At 48.8% G+C, this 16,986-nt stretch overlaps 1 protein-coding gene across 9 annotated transcripts; it reads left to right on the top strand.

Annotated features, from left to right (window-relative positions):
- The first annotated feature begins 437 nt into the window (after positions 1-437).
- MDC1 (mediator of DNA damage checkpoint 1) lies at positions 438-15,961 on the top strand. 9 transcript variants are annotated; one of them, XM_087438268.1, is made up of 16 exons: positions 1,021-1,037; positions 1,458-1,638; positions 3,362-3,500; positions 4,306-4,686; positions 4,772-4,847; positions 5,019-6,478; positions 7,000-7,065; positions 7,215-7,307; positions 7,934-8,725; positions 8,831-8,874; positions 9,638-11,881; positions 11,963-12,076; positions 12,204-12,386; positions 12,615-12,740; positions 12,851-12,961; positions 14,469-15,961. In XM_087438268.1, exons 2-16 carry the CDS (start codon positions 1,636-1,638, stop codon positions 14,634-14,636), a joined length of 6,000 nt encoding a protein of 1,999 aa, XP_087294394.1. In that variant the 5' UTR covers positions 1,021-1,037; positions 1,458-1,635; the 3' UTR covers positions 14,637-15,961. The 9 variants fall into 9 exon arrangements, with proteins under 9 accessions (XP_087294395.1, XP_087294396.1, XP_087294401.1 ...); XM_087438269.1 differs by lacking the exons at positions 1,021-1,037; positions 1,458-1,638 and adding an exon at positions 438-633; XM_087438270.1 differs by lacking the exon at positions 1,458-1,638 and having other exon boundaries at positions 919-1,037.
- Positions 15,962-16,986: the final 1,025 nt, after the last annotated feature.

Below are 16,986 nucleotides of genomic sequence, written 5' to 3'. Positions count from 1 at the left end.
TAGTTATTTTGTGGCAGTGGAGAGAGTTCAGAATTTAGAATGAGAGGACGTTTCAATTTCTCTACCTTACATTAGCTGTAGGAATCTAAGCAAGTCATTCACCTTCGCAGAGCTTCAATTCCCTCTGTAAAATCTACTTCTGCCTATTTGATTGCTGTGGTCAGGCTGAAGTGAGATAAAATGCAAAAGGACTTCCTAAATCATACACATGTCAAATTGTTACTATCCTCTTCTGTCTTAGTATGAGATGATGAAATAAATGGTTTTATCATCCTTCTTTAACCCCTTGAAAGACCTCGGTCAGCCTTTAAGATGGTTAGCAAAATAGTTCTTTCTGTTCGCCTAGGGATCTTTGCTTTAGGAAAATGACCTCAAAATGTCTATCAGGGATGTATTCTCAAGGAGGAAATGACATGACTTCTACTAAACAAGCCAAATCAAAAAGAAATGAACTTCCATTGCAATGAGGAGTCCTCAAGCGCCACGCCTACGGGCAGTTCTCCAAACTGCAGCCTCCGGCCACGACTGCAACCCGCAACCCGTTTTCACTTCTCATGAGTCAGCGGACACCATGTCTGGGAGGACTGAGGAAGGGCGCTCTGGCCGCACTAGACGCATCGGGCGACGACTATGGTAAGTCCCTCTATCCGCGCCGGCAACCAGACTCTGTGGTAGCGGTTTGGAAATCTGCGCGGGAAGTGGGCGGTGGGTGGTGAGGCGGTAGTGGGTTGTCCCTCGCAGCTGCCCAATCGGAGTGCGCGATTCTGAGCGCGGAGGGCGGCCTCTGCTTACCGCCTCGCACAACGGATCTCAGGCCCCTGAGAGAAGCCGCCCCTTTGAGCGGTGAGGGGGCGGGGCGGGGATGGGGGCGGGGCTATGGATGTGCCTCCGCGTTGGATATTTGATCAATCGGCCTGCCGCAGGACTGTGAAAGACAGCGGCGGGAGCCAATCAGAGAATCGGCTCCCTCCGGGCGCGAGCAGTCGCGCCACCGGCCCGCGGCCGTTACTGGTGGCGCGCGCGGGGACTCAAAGTAGGTGAGTTCTGGGGGGCCTTGCCCACAGCTCCCCGGGTGCCATCTTGGTTCTCCCGGAGGGCGGGAGGGGCGTGCCTTGGGTGCGACTGGGCGGAGGAGATTTGGAAGTTTGCTTCTCGGATTATAATATTCATCTTTACTTGACGCCCCTCCCCGAGTTTAGGTATGAAGACACAGGGAGACGTTAGGCCAGGAGGGAACCCACTGGGATGGGGATCAAAGATGGTGGCCCATTGGATTGGAGCCAAGGGTCATGGGCACCCGCTGAGTTCGCCAGTCTTAATGACGGAGTTGGTACTATCTCCAAGGAGGCGTCCCACTTTCCCTTCCTGTCAACAGTTTCCCTCTATGGTGGCATCTTGCTAAGTGAATTCCGTCCATGCTATTTTGAGTTTTCATCTTTCATTTGTTCTTTCATCAGGAGGGCTGGGTGAATTTTATGTTTCGTTCGTGAATATACCCTGAATACTTCGAACGGTACCAGGTGCACAATGACTACTCTTGAAGGAATATGATGGACCCCAGGGGAAAAGACACTTCTGCTGGTCCAGTTCTCGAAGGGATGTGTGAAGGCAGAAAGGGAAAGTAACGGTTACAATATGGTGAGAAGTGTTAGGATAGTTTCAAGTCCTTTCACCATTGCGGAACACGTAGGATACACCAGGAACACCAGAAAGCAGGCAAGACTCCAGGAAGGGCTTTGCTAAGGAAGTGACATTTGAACTGAATTGTAAAAGATGGGTAGGAGTTAGACCAGAAAACTAGGAGCAAAGGGCCAAGGAGCTGGCTAAGGCATGCAGATGTGGGGGACAACAGGAACAGTGTGTTCAGAGAGTAGGGAGAAGATTCATGTGGTTGAACCATAGGCTTGAGGGGGGGCATACATTGCAGGACATGAAGTTCAGATCATAGAGGGTCTTGCTAAGGAGTTTAGATTTTATGTTATCCTGTGGGCATGGAAAGCCATCAAAGAATATTAAACAGGGGCTGGCCCGGTAGCATAGTGGTTAAGGTGCTCTGTTTCAGTGGCCCTGGGTTTGTGGGTTCGGATCCCGGGTGCGGACATACGCACCGCTCATCAAGCCATGCTGTGGCAGGCGTCCCACAAATAAAATAGAGGAAGATTGGCACAGATGTTAGCTCAGGGACCATCTTCCTCAAGCATAAAGAGAAAGATTGGCAACAGATGTTAGCTCAGGGCCAATCTTCCTCACCAAAAAAATATATGTATATATTAAACAGGGGAGGGACATGTGGGTGATCTTGGGCATTTTCCTTAACCCATCTATGTTGCAGTTTCTTTATCCGAGAAATAGAAGTTAATAACTTGTGTTCTTGTGATGATTAAATGAGTCAGTCCATGCAAAGTAACTAGAACAGTGCTTGACACGTAGCGAGCATCTATATATGTCAGCTATTATGATTCTTTGCAGTTAGTCTGATCACACTGAGGTGGTCTGGTAAAGGGTAAAAAGCATGGGCTTTGCAGCCAGAAGCACCTTTATTCCTGTCCTTTCCACTTACCTGCTGTTATCTGCAGCAAATTACTTAATATTTTAGCCTGAGATTCCTAAATGCCTGCCTCATATCATTACCATGCCTGACACGTAACACAATGCCTGACAGATAGTTGATGCTTGGCAAAAGTTAGCTCCCTTTAAAATGGTGTTTTTCAAACTATGGGTTGCAACCCAATAGTGGATAGTGAAATCAATTTAGTGGGTTGCAAATCAGCATTTAAAAAATAGAGAATAGGGCTGGCCCCGTGGCGTAGCGGCTAAGTGTGCTGGCTCTGCTTCTGGTGGCCCAGGTTCGGATCTCGGGCACACCCCAATGCACCGCTTGTCAGGCCATGCTGTGGCGGCGTCCCATATAAAGTGGAGGAAGATAGGCACAGATGTTAGCCCAGGGCCAATCTTCCTCAGCAAAAACAGGAGGATTGGCATGGATGTTAGCTCAGGGCTGATCTTCCTCACACACAAAAAACAAAAAATTTAAAAAATAAAAAATAGAGAATAGAAAAAAATAGAATGAAGCTATCAGTGTGTTGTATATAGTAAGGCTAGGCATTTTTTCTCAGAACGTTTGTCTGTATAAATAAGCACATGTGTTTGTATATATTTGGGACCTTATAATATTTATTTCTTATTCTGTATCGTGGTCAAAAATATTTTTTAAATGCTTCAGAAAGATAACCACAGAATGATCGGCGGAAAGAGAAGCATGAACCTCCATAACTATCCAGGTTTAGCCCGGTTATCAGTCTTCTCCCTGAGGCTGTGTGTGTGAACCAATAATAGAGATGATGATGTGTTTCCTTCCCAGATTATGGAGGACACTCAGGCTATTGACTGGGAGGCTGAAGAAGAGGAGGAGACAGAGAGACCCAGTGAATCCTTGGGGTGTAACTTGGCGCCCGTAGGGCGACTGCGTATCTTCAGTAGTGCCTATGGACCAGAAAAAGGTCAGAGGGTATTGGATGCTGAAGTACTGGTATAGGCCTCTCGTTTTTGTAAGGAAGTAGTAGGAGGTTTGCAGGAGGCTTATATATGTTTCAAGGAGATGTGAAAAAATTCTTTTACTGGCAATGGAGAACAGGGGGCTGATTGAGTTAATTGCTCCAGGCGAGTGCCCTGGACTCACCAGAGGTGATTTTACTTTGCTAGAAAATGAAGAGATTCAAATAAAAATCCAGTGTGGTCTGGAAATGGATGGTAGTGATGGTTGCACAACAATGTGAATATACTTAATGCCACTGAACTGTACACTTAGAAATGGTTAGGGCCAGTCCCGTGGCGTAGCGGTTAAGTGCGCAGGCTCAGCTGCTGGCGGCCCAGGTTTGGATCCCGGGCGCGCACCGTTGCACCGCTTGTCAGGCCATGCTGTGGCGGCGTCCCATATAAAGTGGAGGAAGATAGGCACAGATGTTAGCCCAGGGCCAGTCTTCCTCAGCAAAAAGAGGAGGATTGGCATGGATGTTAGCTCAGGGCTGATCTTCCTCACAAAAAAAAAAAAAAGAAAGAAATGGTTAAAATGGTAAATCTTATGTATATTTTACCACAATAGAAAAAAATCCCGTGTGGAGGATGAGGTATTGACTATGAACAATATGTTACATATATTCTTCAATACCTAGATGTCCTGGGGCCTTTTATTTGTCTAATGCACGTGGGGACCTTGTGTGAGTAGTGGGGTACTTAATAGGAACGTTTTCCTAATAGTAGGCCAAGATTCTGGCCTTGGAATCTATCTGCCTCTCTGATTCTTAGATTTCCCACTCTACCTCGGGAAGAATGTGGTAGGCCGAATGCCTGATTGCTCTGTGGCCCTGCCTTTTCCATCCATCTCCAAACAACATGCAGTGATTGAAATCCTGGCCCGGGACAAGGCACCTGTCCTCCGGGATTGTGGGAGCCTCAATGGGACTCAAATCCTGAGGCCTCCTAAGGTCCTAAGCCCTGGAGTGAGTCATCGTCTGAGAGACCAGGAGTTGATTCTCTTTGCTGACTTGCCCTGCCAGTACCATCGCCTGGATGTCCCCCTGCCTTTTGTCTCCCGGGGCCCTCTAACTGTAGAGGAGACACCCAGGGTACAGGGAGGAGCTCATCCCCAGGGCCTCCTGTTGGCTGAGGACTCAGAGGAGGAAGTAGGTAAGTGTGTGTATTGGGTGGGTGGGTGAAGAGACGGGGATGGTGAGTGTGAAACTGTCAACTTACTCCTTTCTACTCTCGACAGATCCTCTTTCTGAAAGGCATGTGGTGAAAGAACCAAGGACTACATCTTCCTCTTTGGCAACAGTAGTTCCGGAGAGGTGAGTGCCGAAGGGCCAGACACCTGAGTCTTCAGAAGGAGGACCCAGGGGCTGGAAGATTCATCTCTAAGAGATAATGATCATGAAAGTAGGGGTTGGGGAACAGTTGATGGGGTATCCCTTCTTGGGAAATAGATTCTATAGACTGTTTCTCTTCTCTTCCCTTCACAGTGATGAAGAGGGGCCTTCCCTAGCCCCGGGTGGCCCTGGGCCACCTTTTGCCTTCAACTTGGACAGTGACACAGATGAGGAAGAAAGTCAGCAACTAGCAGCAGGGGAGCCCTCCTCAGCTGCCAGGAGAGGTGCCATTGCAGAGACAGAACAGCCTAAAGCAACCACAACTGAAATCCAACTTGAAAAGGATCAGTGTTCAGTGAAGGAAAGGGACAATGACACAAAAGTCAAGAGGGATGCAAGGAATGGGGTAGTTCCAGCTGGGGTGATTCTGGAGAGGAGCCAATCTGCTGAGGAGGACAGTGACACAGACGTGGATGATGAGAGCAGATCTCCAGGAAGGCCAGCTGAGGTCCATTTGGAAAGGGCCCAGCCTTGGGGCTTCATAGAGAGTGATACCGATGTGGAAGAAGAGGGGATCCCCGCTACCCCAGCTGTAGTTCCTATGAAGAAGAGGCAAATCTTCCATGGAGATGATGCAAAGAGTCCTGGGGCACCTGGCTTGGCGCATCTGCAGGAGAGCCCAGCTGGTAGTGATACAGATGTGGAGGAGGGTGAGGCCCTACTAACGGTCCCTCTGGAGAGAAGCCAAGCCCCCATGGTGATCGACAGCAATACAGATGACGAGGAAGAAGTCTCAGCAGCACTCACTTTGGCATGTCTGAAAGAGAGCCGAGCTCTTACCTGGAACAGAGGTACAGCTATGGAAGAGGACAAAGCCCAACCTGTCATCCTTCTGGAGCAAAGCCAAACCTCTGCCGAGAGAGACAGTGACACCGATGTGGAGGAAGAGGAGCTCCCAATGGAAAAGAGAGGAATTGTCCCCAAGGATCCCACAGATGGGGCACATTCAGAAAAGAGCCAACCTCCTCTTGGGGACAGTGATAGAGAGATGGAGGAAGATAAGAGCTCACCTGCAGTCCACCTGGAGAGAAGCCAAGCCTCTGCCACACTGGATGTCAACACACAAGTGAAGGAGGAAGTCCCACCAGGGCCAGATGTTACACTTCTGGAGAAGCATCAGGTACCTGTGGCATGGACAAATCAAACAGATGTGGAAGCAGAAGGGGGCCCAGCAAAGCTGCCTATGGTGCGTCTAAAGGAAGCCCAGCCTCCTCCAGTTGGGGACTGTGAGGTCACATCCTTAAGAGCCTCAGCAGTGACAGATGTAAGAAAGAGCCAGCTTCTCACAGGAGGGGATACTGGGACAGAGTGTACTGTGGCTGTTCTTAAGCAGGAGAGCGCTCTTGAGGCGGGGGCCCAGGGTGGGTCACCTGTGGCATTAGTGGAGCAGGGCCTTCTCCCTGTCTCAAGGGAGAACCTAACAGATCTGGTGGTGGACACAGGCACTCCAGGAGAACCCACTCAGCCACAGAGAGAGGGAGCCCAGACGCCCACAGAAGGGGAGAGAGAACCACATGTGGATGGAGCCAAGGACTCTGGAGACGACCATGATGGTAAGTGCTGGCCTTCCTTCCTCTCTTGACCTCTAAAAGAAAGAGTGCTTATAGGGTGGCTTAGTCCTTTCAAGCTGCTATGACAAAGTTCCATAGCCTGGGTGGCTTATAAACAATAGAAATTTATTTCTCATGGTTCTGAAGGCTGGGAAGTCCGAGATCAAGGTGCCAGCATATTCAGTATCTGGTGAGGGCCCTCTTCCTTGTTCATAGACAGTCATCTTGCTGTATCCTCACATGGCAGAAGGGCACAAAGGAACTCTCTTGGGGTCTCTTTTATAAGAACAGTAATCCCGTTCATGAGGGCTTCCCCCTCATGACCTAATCACCTGCCAGAGGCCCCAGCTCTGAAAACCATCACTTTGGGGGTTAGGTTTCAACATAAGAATTTGTGGGAGGACACAAACATTCAGTCTATTGCATAGGGGTTGGGGTTGGGGAGAGAATAGTAGAGAAAAAGTAAGGAGTTATGGGTCAGATATGATTTTTTTCTTATCTATCTTGTATTCCTCCCCCACCAGATTCTGAAGATCTCGACCTACAAGCTACCCAGTGTTTTGTGGCGAAAGAGGGTCAGAGCCTGGCAGGTGAGGACACCTGTGTCTGATGGGAGCTGGGAGATTAGGCTGGTGGTCCTTGAAAGGTGTGAAAGCTGGTGTGGTCAGGGCAGGAGACCAGGAATGGGACCCCGGAGTTGTGTGGAGAAGCTGTGCTTAGGCCATCTTTTCTTGTGCAGCACTCCAGAGCATGGAGGATGAACCCACCCAGGCCTTCCTGTTAACTCTACCCCAAGAGCCTGGCCCTTCCCGTTGCAGCTTCCAGGCCGAAGGTATAAGAAACTGTCCCCTCCTCTGTGCCCTGACTGGGCATCCTTGTTTTCTCCCTCTACACGTTTCTTTCATATTTTTTGACTCTTTTGCTGATGTTTCTCCAACTCATCAGAAAAAAATGCCATATTAAGGGGCCAGCCTGGTGGTGTAGTGGTTAAGTTCACGTGCTCCACTTCTGCGTCCCAGGGTTCACAGGTTCAGATCCCAGGCACGGACCTATGCACCACTTATCAAGCCATGCTGTGGCAGGCGTCCCACATATAAGATAGAGGAAGATGGGCAGAGATGTTAGCTCAAGGCCAATCTTCCTCAGCAAAAAGAGGAAGATTGGCAACGGATGTTAGCTCAAGGCCAATCTTCCTCACCAAAAAAAAAAGGCCATATTAAGTCAGACCCGTAGAGCAACTAGTCTAGCATCGTTTTTAAAGAGGCTACCAAGAAAGCTTTTATATGAAGGTATGGTCTTACTTTTTGAGACAAACATTAAATGTTATGACTATCCTCCTTATTCCAGCTTTCCTTTAATAACCGATTTAGATTTATTATTCATGGATTTATCTTAATCCTTTCTCAACCTATTACCTTTTCAACCTTCATCCCTCTCTCTTTCTGACTCTACTTCCAGGTGCCCTGGATGAGCTATGGGAGGTCTTGGCTACACAGCCATACTGTCCAAGAGAGTCTGAGTCCTCTGAGACCCAGCCCGTTGCTGGCCACCTTGAGGCCCATGGATCTTGCCTCTCTCCACCTAGGGCAACACCAGGAGAACAGCATCCAGAGAGCCCAGTTCATGCAGAGCCACTGGGGATTCAAGGCAGAGAGATGCAAACTGTGGAGAAAGACATGGGTACACCAAGGGAAACAGCAGAGAGGGTGACCCCTGAGAGAGGGCCATTGGAGAGGGCAACCAAGAAACTGCCACTAGAAGGGGAGAGAGAAAATGTGATAGGAGAGGAAGAATTAACCAGAGGGATACAGGACAGTGAACAAAAGCAGGTGTTAGCTAGAGACACTCAGAGACAAGATTCTGACGAAAAGGTGACAAGTCCCGAAAGGAATATGGAGAGTTTGAAGGTAGAAATTGAGACACCCGAGGAAATACAAGAGAAAGAGAGAGAAAAGCAGACTCTTGCAAGAGAAATATTTGAGAGAGAAGCAGAGAAACTAGTACCAGAGAGAGTGTGTGAGGCAGGTGGGTTAGAAGTCAAGGTATCCAAAGTGATACTAGAGAGAGGCCCTCAAGGAGGGGAGCCGGAGAGAGGGAGCCAGGACCAGAAAGGGAAGGCCTCCAGTCCAACACCAGAGCCTGCGGTGGGGGCGGGGGGCCTTCAGGGACTTGCTGCAGCCACAGTAGCTTCTGGGAGCCAATCAGGTGGAGGAAGGGGAGTCGCAGTGAGCCCCAGGAGGCAGGAGAGAGGTAAGTGAAGGCAGAGGGGCACCCAGGGTGGTACACAGCCCTCATCACCCGCTAAGTAACGGACTGCTTAGACCTCAGCCGCACTTGTCTTTACCTTCTGTCTAGGCCACTTGAATTGCGAGATGCCACCTGCTGAGAAGGCTTCCAGGGTGAGAGCTGCTTTCTCTACCTCTCCCTCCTCCACAAGGATCTCCACATCCCCTCCTCTGCTCTTCCCCTGACCTTACTTTAATCTACTCCCTTCCCCATCTTCTCACTTTTCTGCCATTCTCACTGCTCCTTAGTTGGCTTCTATACCTTTACCCCTGGCACCTGTTGTTTTCCATATCTGTTTCCCAAGTTCTATCTCCCTCTACCTGACTCAGAAAGAAAGTCCCTTCCTTTCTTCGTATCCCTTCCCTCTTTCCCCCAACCATCTTCTTCATTACCGTTATCCATATATGGAGAACACCATACTGGTGTTATGGGGAGAGATCCCTGGGAAAGAGGACTGCTTCCTCCCCAGGAAGTTCCCAGTCTAATGGAAGAGGGATCACAGACGGAAATGCCAGTGAGCGTACTCTAACCACGAACAAGTATCAAGAACAGTATCGGGGCCGGCCAGGTGGCGCAAGCAGTTAAGTGCGTGCGCTCCACTGCGGCGGCCCCGGGTTTGCCGGTTCGGATCCCGGGTGCGCACCGAGGCACTGCTTGGCAAGCCCTGCTGTGGCGGCGTCCCATATAAAGTGGAGGAAGATGGGCACGAATGTTAGCCTAAGGCCAGTCTTCCTCGGGAAAAAAAAAAAAAGAGGAGGATTGGCAGATGTTAGCACAGGGCTGATCTTCCTCACACACACACACAAAAAAACAGTATTCAAGTCCTTTCTCTTCTCTTTGCCTCTTCCTCCCTCACTTGCTTCTCTTTCTCCCCAGGGTGATCAGGAATCCCCAGATGCTTTTCTGCCTCCTGCGGTGCCTGAAGCCTCGGTCCCACTCCAAAACCCCCTCATCTCTCAGAGCCAAAAGCAAAATGGGAGTCAGGGAACCCCAGAGATTCCTTCCACAGAGCTGGAGCCTCTCCACTCAAAACCCAAAGTCAGGCCCCAGGGGTCCTCCAGGTTGACACCCTCTCCAGTTTCTTCTATAGCCCCTGAGTCCCACCCTACCACCCCAACAGACCAGCCTGTCAGCCCTGAGCCCACATCTCGGGCCACTCGGAGCAGAACACGTAGGTCTTCTGAAATGACCCCTGCACCAGTTGTCCCCACAGCGCCGGAGCTGCAATCTTCCACCTCCAAAGACCAGCCTGTCACCCCTAAGCTCACATCTCGGACTCGGGGCAGGACACATAGGACCTCTGTCAAGACCCCTGAACCAGTTGTCCCCACAGCTCCTGAGCTCCACCCTTCCACCTCTAAAGAACAGCCTGTCACCCCTGAGCCCACATCTCGGGGCAGGACACATAGATCTTCTGTCAAGGCCCCTGAGCCAGTTGTCCCCACAGCTCCTGAGCTGCAACCTTCCACCTCCAAAGACCAATCTATCATCCCCACACCTACATCTCGGGCCACTCGGGGCAGGACACATAGGTCCTCTGTCAAGACCCCTGAACCAGTTGTCCCCATAGCCCCTGAGCTTCAGCCTCCTACCCCCACAGACCAACCTGTCACTGTTGAGCTCACATCTCGGGCCACTCGGGGCAGGACACATAGATCCTTTGTCAAGACCCCTGAACCAATTGTCCCCACAGCCCCTGAGCTCCAGCCTTCTACCCCCACAGACCAACCTGTCACAGTTGAGCTCACATCTCAGGCCAGGACACATAGGTCCTCTGTCAAGATCCCTGAACAAGTTGTCCCCACAGCCCCTGAGTTCCAGCCTCCTACCCCCACAGACCAACCTGTCACAGTTGAGCTCACATCTTGGGCCACTCGGGGCAGAACACATAAGGTCTCTGTCAAGACTCCTGAACCAATTGTCCCCACGGCCCCTGAGCTCCAGCCTCCAACCTCCAAAGACCAGTCTGGCGTCTTCACATCCACATCTCGAGCCACTCGAGGAAGGACACATAGGTCTTCTGTCAAGACCCCTGAACCAATTGTCCCCACAACCCCTGAACTCCAGCCTTCCACCTCCAAAGACCAGTCTGTCACCACTGAACCCACATCTGGGGCCACTCAAGGCAGGACACATAGGTCTTCTGTCAAGACCCCCAAACCAATTGTTCCCACAGCCTCTGAGCTCCAGCCTTCCACCCCTACAGACCAACCTGTTACCCCCAAACCCACATCCCGGGCCACTCGGGGCAGAACACATAGATTTGCTGTCAAGACTTGCGAACCAACTGTCCCCACAGCCCCAGAGCTCCAACCTTCCACCCCCACAGACCAACCTGTCACCTCCAAACCCACATCTCGGGGCAGGACACGTAGGTCTTCTGTCAAGACCCCCGAACCAATTGTCCCCACAGCCCCTGAGCTCCAGCCTTCCACCCCCACAGACCAACCTGTTACCCCTGAGCCCACAACTCCGGCCACTCGGGGCAGGACACATAGGTCCTCTGTCAAGACCCCCCAACCAATTGAACCCACAGCCCCTGACCTTGAACCTCCCTCCCCCACAGACCAGCCTGTCACCCCCAAAGGCATAGCTCAGAGTGGTCAGAGCAGGACACTAAGGTCTTCTACAATAAGGGCTATGCCGGTTCCTACCACTCCTGAATTCCAGTCTCCTGTCCCCACAGACCAACCTATTCCCCCTGAGCCCATCCCTCAAGCCAGTCGCAGCAAGAGGCCAAGGGCCACTAGGAAGTATGGGTCCCTTACAGCTCCCATTGTCCATGAACCCTGCTCTGCACCCCCGGAACCTAACTCAAGGAAACAAAGACAAAGAATAGTGAGAGCAGCTGAGTCCCTTAGAACCATTCCTGAGCCTGCCTTTGCCCAGCTTCCTGAGGCACCCACGCGTGCTTCCCGGATCCAAAAGGTAGAGGGAGCAGGTACATCTGGGTTCACTCCAGAGCCCCAGCCTAAGGCCTCTCAAAGCCGCAAGAGACCTTTAGCTACCCTAGACTTATCCCCACTTCAAAAACGGCTCCCAAGAGGGAAGGTTCCCCAGAAGACAGCATTCCTCAAGGAAGAGGAAGAAGATCCCACAGAGAGGCCAGGGAAGAAGGAGGTGAGGAGAGGGCTGGGGCCATGAAGCTAGGAAAGGGCTTGGGGGCTCAGAAACTCCCACCAAGATCTTTCTCAATCCCAGGATGTAGTGATTCCAGAACCAGGCAAGAGAAAGAGAGACCAAGCAGAGGAAGAGGGAATACCAAGCCGCAGCCTCCGACGGACCAAACCTAACCAAGAGTCCACGGCCCCCAAAGTAGGAGAGAAAGGGCGTGAGGCTTTCAAGGGAGATGTGGGAGGATGGGAGGAGACCGAGGGGATTTTGGAGACGGGCGCTGACGTCATGGGTTGCTGTGACCAGCTCAGGCTAACTCCCTTCACAGGTGCTCTTCACAGGAGTGGTGGATGCTCGAGGAGAGCGGGCTGTGCTGGCCCTGGGCGGAAGTCTGGCCAGCTCCGTGGCAGAGGCTTCTCACCTGGTGACTGATCGAATCCACCGGACAGTCAAGTTCCTGTGTGCCCTGGGGCGGGGGATCCCCATCCTCTCCCTGGACTGGCTGCACCAGGTGAGAGGTCAGGAGATGGTGACAGACCAGTAGTGATAGTGACCAGAGATGACTGCTCACATATGCTCTAGAAAGTGGTGGGAGGAAAACGGGGCACAGGAAACAAGGGAGGTTAGTGAGGCAGAAAGCTTAACTCAAGAAACATTTTGCGAGCTCCCTACAAATACCAGGCAGAAGAGCTGGGTGAGGGGCTGGGCTGAGCTTTGATGCTGATTGCTATGTCCCTAGTCCCGCAAGGCTGGTTGCTTCTTGCCCCCGGATGAGTATGTGGTGACTGATCCTGAGCAGGAGGAGAACTTTGGCTTCAGCCTTCGGGATGCTCTGAGCCGAGCTCGGGAGCGAAGGCTGCTGGAGGTGAGAGGCTATGTTCTGCCCCATGTTTCAGCCCTTCCTCCAGAGGTTTCCCAATGGTCCATGGCGTCTCAGTGCATACATCTACTGCTTCACCATTTTCTTCCTCTTAGGGCTATGAGATTCATGTCACCCCTGGAGTCCAGCCACCTCCACCTCAGATGGGAGAGATCATCAGCTGCTGTGGAGGCACTGTCCTACCCAGCATGCCCCGGTCCTATAAGGTATGGGTGCTATGTTCTGGATCTGGGGAGGTGGCCAGAATGGGAAAAGGTTGGAGGACAAAATGGAAGTACAGATGGGAACACAGAGTAGTGTGAGGGTGGAGGGAAGACCTATGGTACAGAAAGGGATAGGAATGAGAAAGAGGCCTGCTGATACCAAATGGACTTATTTTTATTTTATATTTAAGAAATTTTCAAATATACACAAAAGGAGAGAGGATAATGCAGTGAACCTGCATATACTAGTCACTCAGATTCAACAGGTTAATTTAGATTTTGCTACATTTGCTCTATCTATCCCTTTTTTTTCTTTTTCTTTCATTTTCTTTGCTGAGGTATTTAATTTTTTTTTATTTTATTTTTTGTGAGGAAGATCAGCCCTGAGCTGACATCCATGCTAATCCTCCTCTTTTTTTTTTTTTTTGCTGAGGAAGACCAGCTCTGAGCTAACATCTATTGCCAATCCTCCTCCTTTTTTTTTTTTCCCCAAAGCCCCAGTAGATAGTTGTATGTCACAGTTGCACATCCCTCTAGTTGCTGTATGTGGGATGCGGCCTCAGCATGGCTGGAGAAGCGGTACGTCAGTGCGTGCCCGGGATCTGAACCCGGGCCGCCAGTAGTGGAGCGGGTGCACTTAACCGCTAAGCCATGGGGCCGGCCCTGCTGAGGTATTTTATAGGAAAACTGCAAACATCATGTTATTTCCTCCTACATACTTGAAGTATACATCTCTAAGAAATATGTACATTTTCTCACATAATCACAATGCTGTTATTGATGCATAACAAAATTAACAATAGTTTCTTGGTCATTTTCTCATACTCCATGAATCAAATTTCTCCACTTGGCTGAAAATGTCTTTTTACAATTTAAATCAGGATTCAAACCAGGTCCATATATTGCCACAATTGTTATATCTCTTAATTCTCTTTTACTCCAGAGCATCCCCCCACCAACCCAACCTTTTTTCTGCCATTGACTTCCTACAGAAACTAGGTCAGTTGTCCTTTATTGTTTTTTATTTTTTTGCTGAGGAAGATTTGCTCTGAGCTGACATCTGCTGCCAATCTTCTTTTTGTATGTGAGCCGCTACCACAGCATGGCCACTGACAGACAAGTGGTGTAGGTCCACACCTGGGAACTGAACCAGGGTCACTGAAGCAGAGCACGCCAAACTTAACTATTAGGCCACCAGGGCTGGCCCTCAGTTGTCCTTTAGAATGTTCTATAGTCTGGATTTTTCTGTTTGCTCCCTTGTTGTATCCTTTATCTTGTTCTTTTATCTTCTATATTTACTGTAAATTGTAGTTAATTTTAAAGGCTTGAATAAATTCAGGTTCGGCTTTTCTGGCAAGAGTATTTCATAGACAGTGCAGTGTGCTCCATCTGGCTTCATATCAGGAGGTACAATTTCAGGGATGCAAAGACTGATTCATGGGTCTTGAACCTATTTCTAGGATTCTTTTTCACCCCTGATTTTCTGTCTTTGCTCTCTGTCTTTCTCCAGCCTCAGAGAGTTGTGATCACATGCTCCCAGGACTTCCCTCGATGTTCCATTCCATCTCGGGTCGGGCTGCCCATCCTCTCACCTGAGTTCCTACTGACAGGAGTGCTGAAGCAGGAAGCCAAGCCAGAGGCCTTTGTCCTCTCCGCTTTGGAAATGTCATCCACCTGAAAACCCCACCCCATTCCTTCCCAGACCAATAAATAAAATGTTAGAAGATATTTGGAAGAAAGAACTTAGGGCTATAGAAAGGATTGGGATGTATTGATCTGATTTGTCTTGGAATATGGGTGGGGCCAAAAAGGCTTATGGGTAAAGAGAAAGATAGATTGGGAGCCACAGATTTTCTTAAATGACCTTTTAAAATTGGCTAATCCCATGCTCAGATATCTTGAGCAGCTCTCATCTTTACTTAGTCTGATGTGCTTATTGCTTTGTGGCACACATGGTGTCCTGCCTCCCATTAGGAAGCCATCTCTCTTCCTCTTTTCTTACTGGGATTCTCTCTTGTCCTCCGAAAGACAGTGGAAACAATTTTAGTGTCAGGAACTTGAAGGGATGCTTGGAGTGAGTAAGCGTGAGGGTGGAGTTATGGAATGCTACTAAAACGTCGTCTTCTCCTCTGGCCCCATCTTGTTAGAAGCGCCCTTTAGCTTTGACTTTGAGCAAATCTCTGCACTTTTCTGGCCTGCTATTCCAGTCTTTATAAAATTAGAGTTTAGACTTATCCTCTGTGATAAATAAATATTCACTCTGTGCCTTATGGTGTAGTGCAGTTTTTTTTAATGTAACATTTCTTAAATTTAAATTTTAAAAGTTGGTTGATTACAAGGATGTGGAGAAATTGGATCCTTATACACTGCTGGTGGGAATGTAAAATGGTTTGGCAGTTGTGGAAAATAGCTTCACAGTTTCTCAAAAGTTAAACATAGAATTACCAAGTGATCCAGCAATTCCATTCGTAGATATACATCTGAAACAAGTAAAACAGATGTTCAGATAAATACTTGTACAGGAATGTTCATGTCGACGCTTTTCACAAGAACCAAAAGATGGAAGCAACACAAATGTTCGTCAACGGATAAATGGATAAACAAATTGTGACATATCCATACAATGGAATATTATTCAGCCATAAAAGGGAATGAAGTACTAACTCATGCTGCAGTGTTTTGAGGATGAATCTCAAAAGCATTATGCTAAGTGAAAGAAGCCAGACACAAAAAGTCACATTGGATGATTCCATTTATATGAAATACCCAGAATAGGTAAATCCATAGAAACAGAGTAGATTGCTGGTTGCCAGGGGCTAAGGGGAGGGGAAAATAAGAAGTGATTGCTTAATAGGTACAGCGTTTTATTTTGGGGTGATGAAAATGCTTTGATTATGTTTGCACACATTATGAATGTACTAAATGCCACTGGACTGTTTTCTTTAAAATAGTTAATTTTATGTTATGTAAACTCCACTTCAATAAAAAAGATGCTTGATTAGTTTTGTGCGCTTCTCTGCAAGTTATACTTAAGTTTGCAGACTTTTGGTATAGTAGAAAAAGCACAAGCTTTGCCAAACACTATGCTGACTTTTAAATATACCTAAAATCTCATAATACATATTAAGCACAGCCATTGTGGGTGTTCACATGGTAGGGCCCAAATAAATACTCTTCTCATACAACTCAAAGCCTTGTACTGTGTGAAAGTCCGTGTCCTTGAGGTCCACAGGATTTCTTAACAGTACCTGCTGTCTCGATAGCTCCATTTAGTACTCACATGCACTCCCACTTTGTGACTGGTACCATTTAAGTGCCCCAATTTAAACTTCTAGAGAGTAGAGATCTTTTCTTACAATGAATCCCACAGCTTGTAGCACATTGTGTAATAAATGTCTCTATCAGTCAGGGACCTAGCAGGAAATGATGGTACAGTCAAATTAGGATAATTGGGGGAGAGTTTAATAAAGTGAAAATTACAAAGAAGTAGGTAGAGCATAGAGAAATCATGAAGAATATTGCAGTACCCCAGTACCCACAGCTCTGTTGTGACCACCTCTAAGCCCAAAAGCTTAAGAGGGAGCAGTTATGTAGAAAGGGCTCTCTCAATAAAAGCTGTGATCTTCATTGATGTAGTCCGTTCAGGACAACTTCCTGAAGCAGAAAGCAGGGTGGAGAATGAATCTGGAGGAAAAACATAAGATGCCTGGTGCAGTATACAATAGTGTTGATTCAGAGGAGGGTGGGAGTACTGAGCCTCGGGGAGGGAGGAGAAGGAATGTAGAGCCTATGGGATGCTACTTGGCGATTTTCTCATCCCCGAGCCCATGGGACTAGCAGTTTCCCTTAATTCTCATCTTGGGAAATTTTCTTTATTTCTTTGGGCCTATGTTTTCTTCTATCCATAAGTTGAGGGAATTAGCTGTCTTAAGGTCCCTACTGTGGTCAAAGCTACTGTGACTAGGTTCTTAGCTACATGATCTTTAATTCTGATGGAGAAAACCTTACTTTTACTTTGCATTTTAGAT

This window comes from Ceratotherium simum, chromosome 13 (genome assembly GCF_057802395.1).
Source record: "Ceratotherium simum simum isolate JZ-2026a chromosome 13, ASM5780239v1, whole genome shotgun sequence".
In the NCBI taxonomy this organism is placed as follows: Eukaryota; Metazoa; Chordata; class Mammalia; order Perissodactyla; family Rhinocerotidae; genus Ceratotherium; species Ceratotherium simum.
Note: the sequence above shows the minus strand (reverse complement) of the source record. Positions and strands in the feature narration are given on the sequence as shown.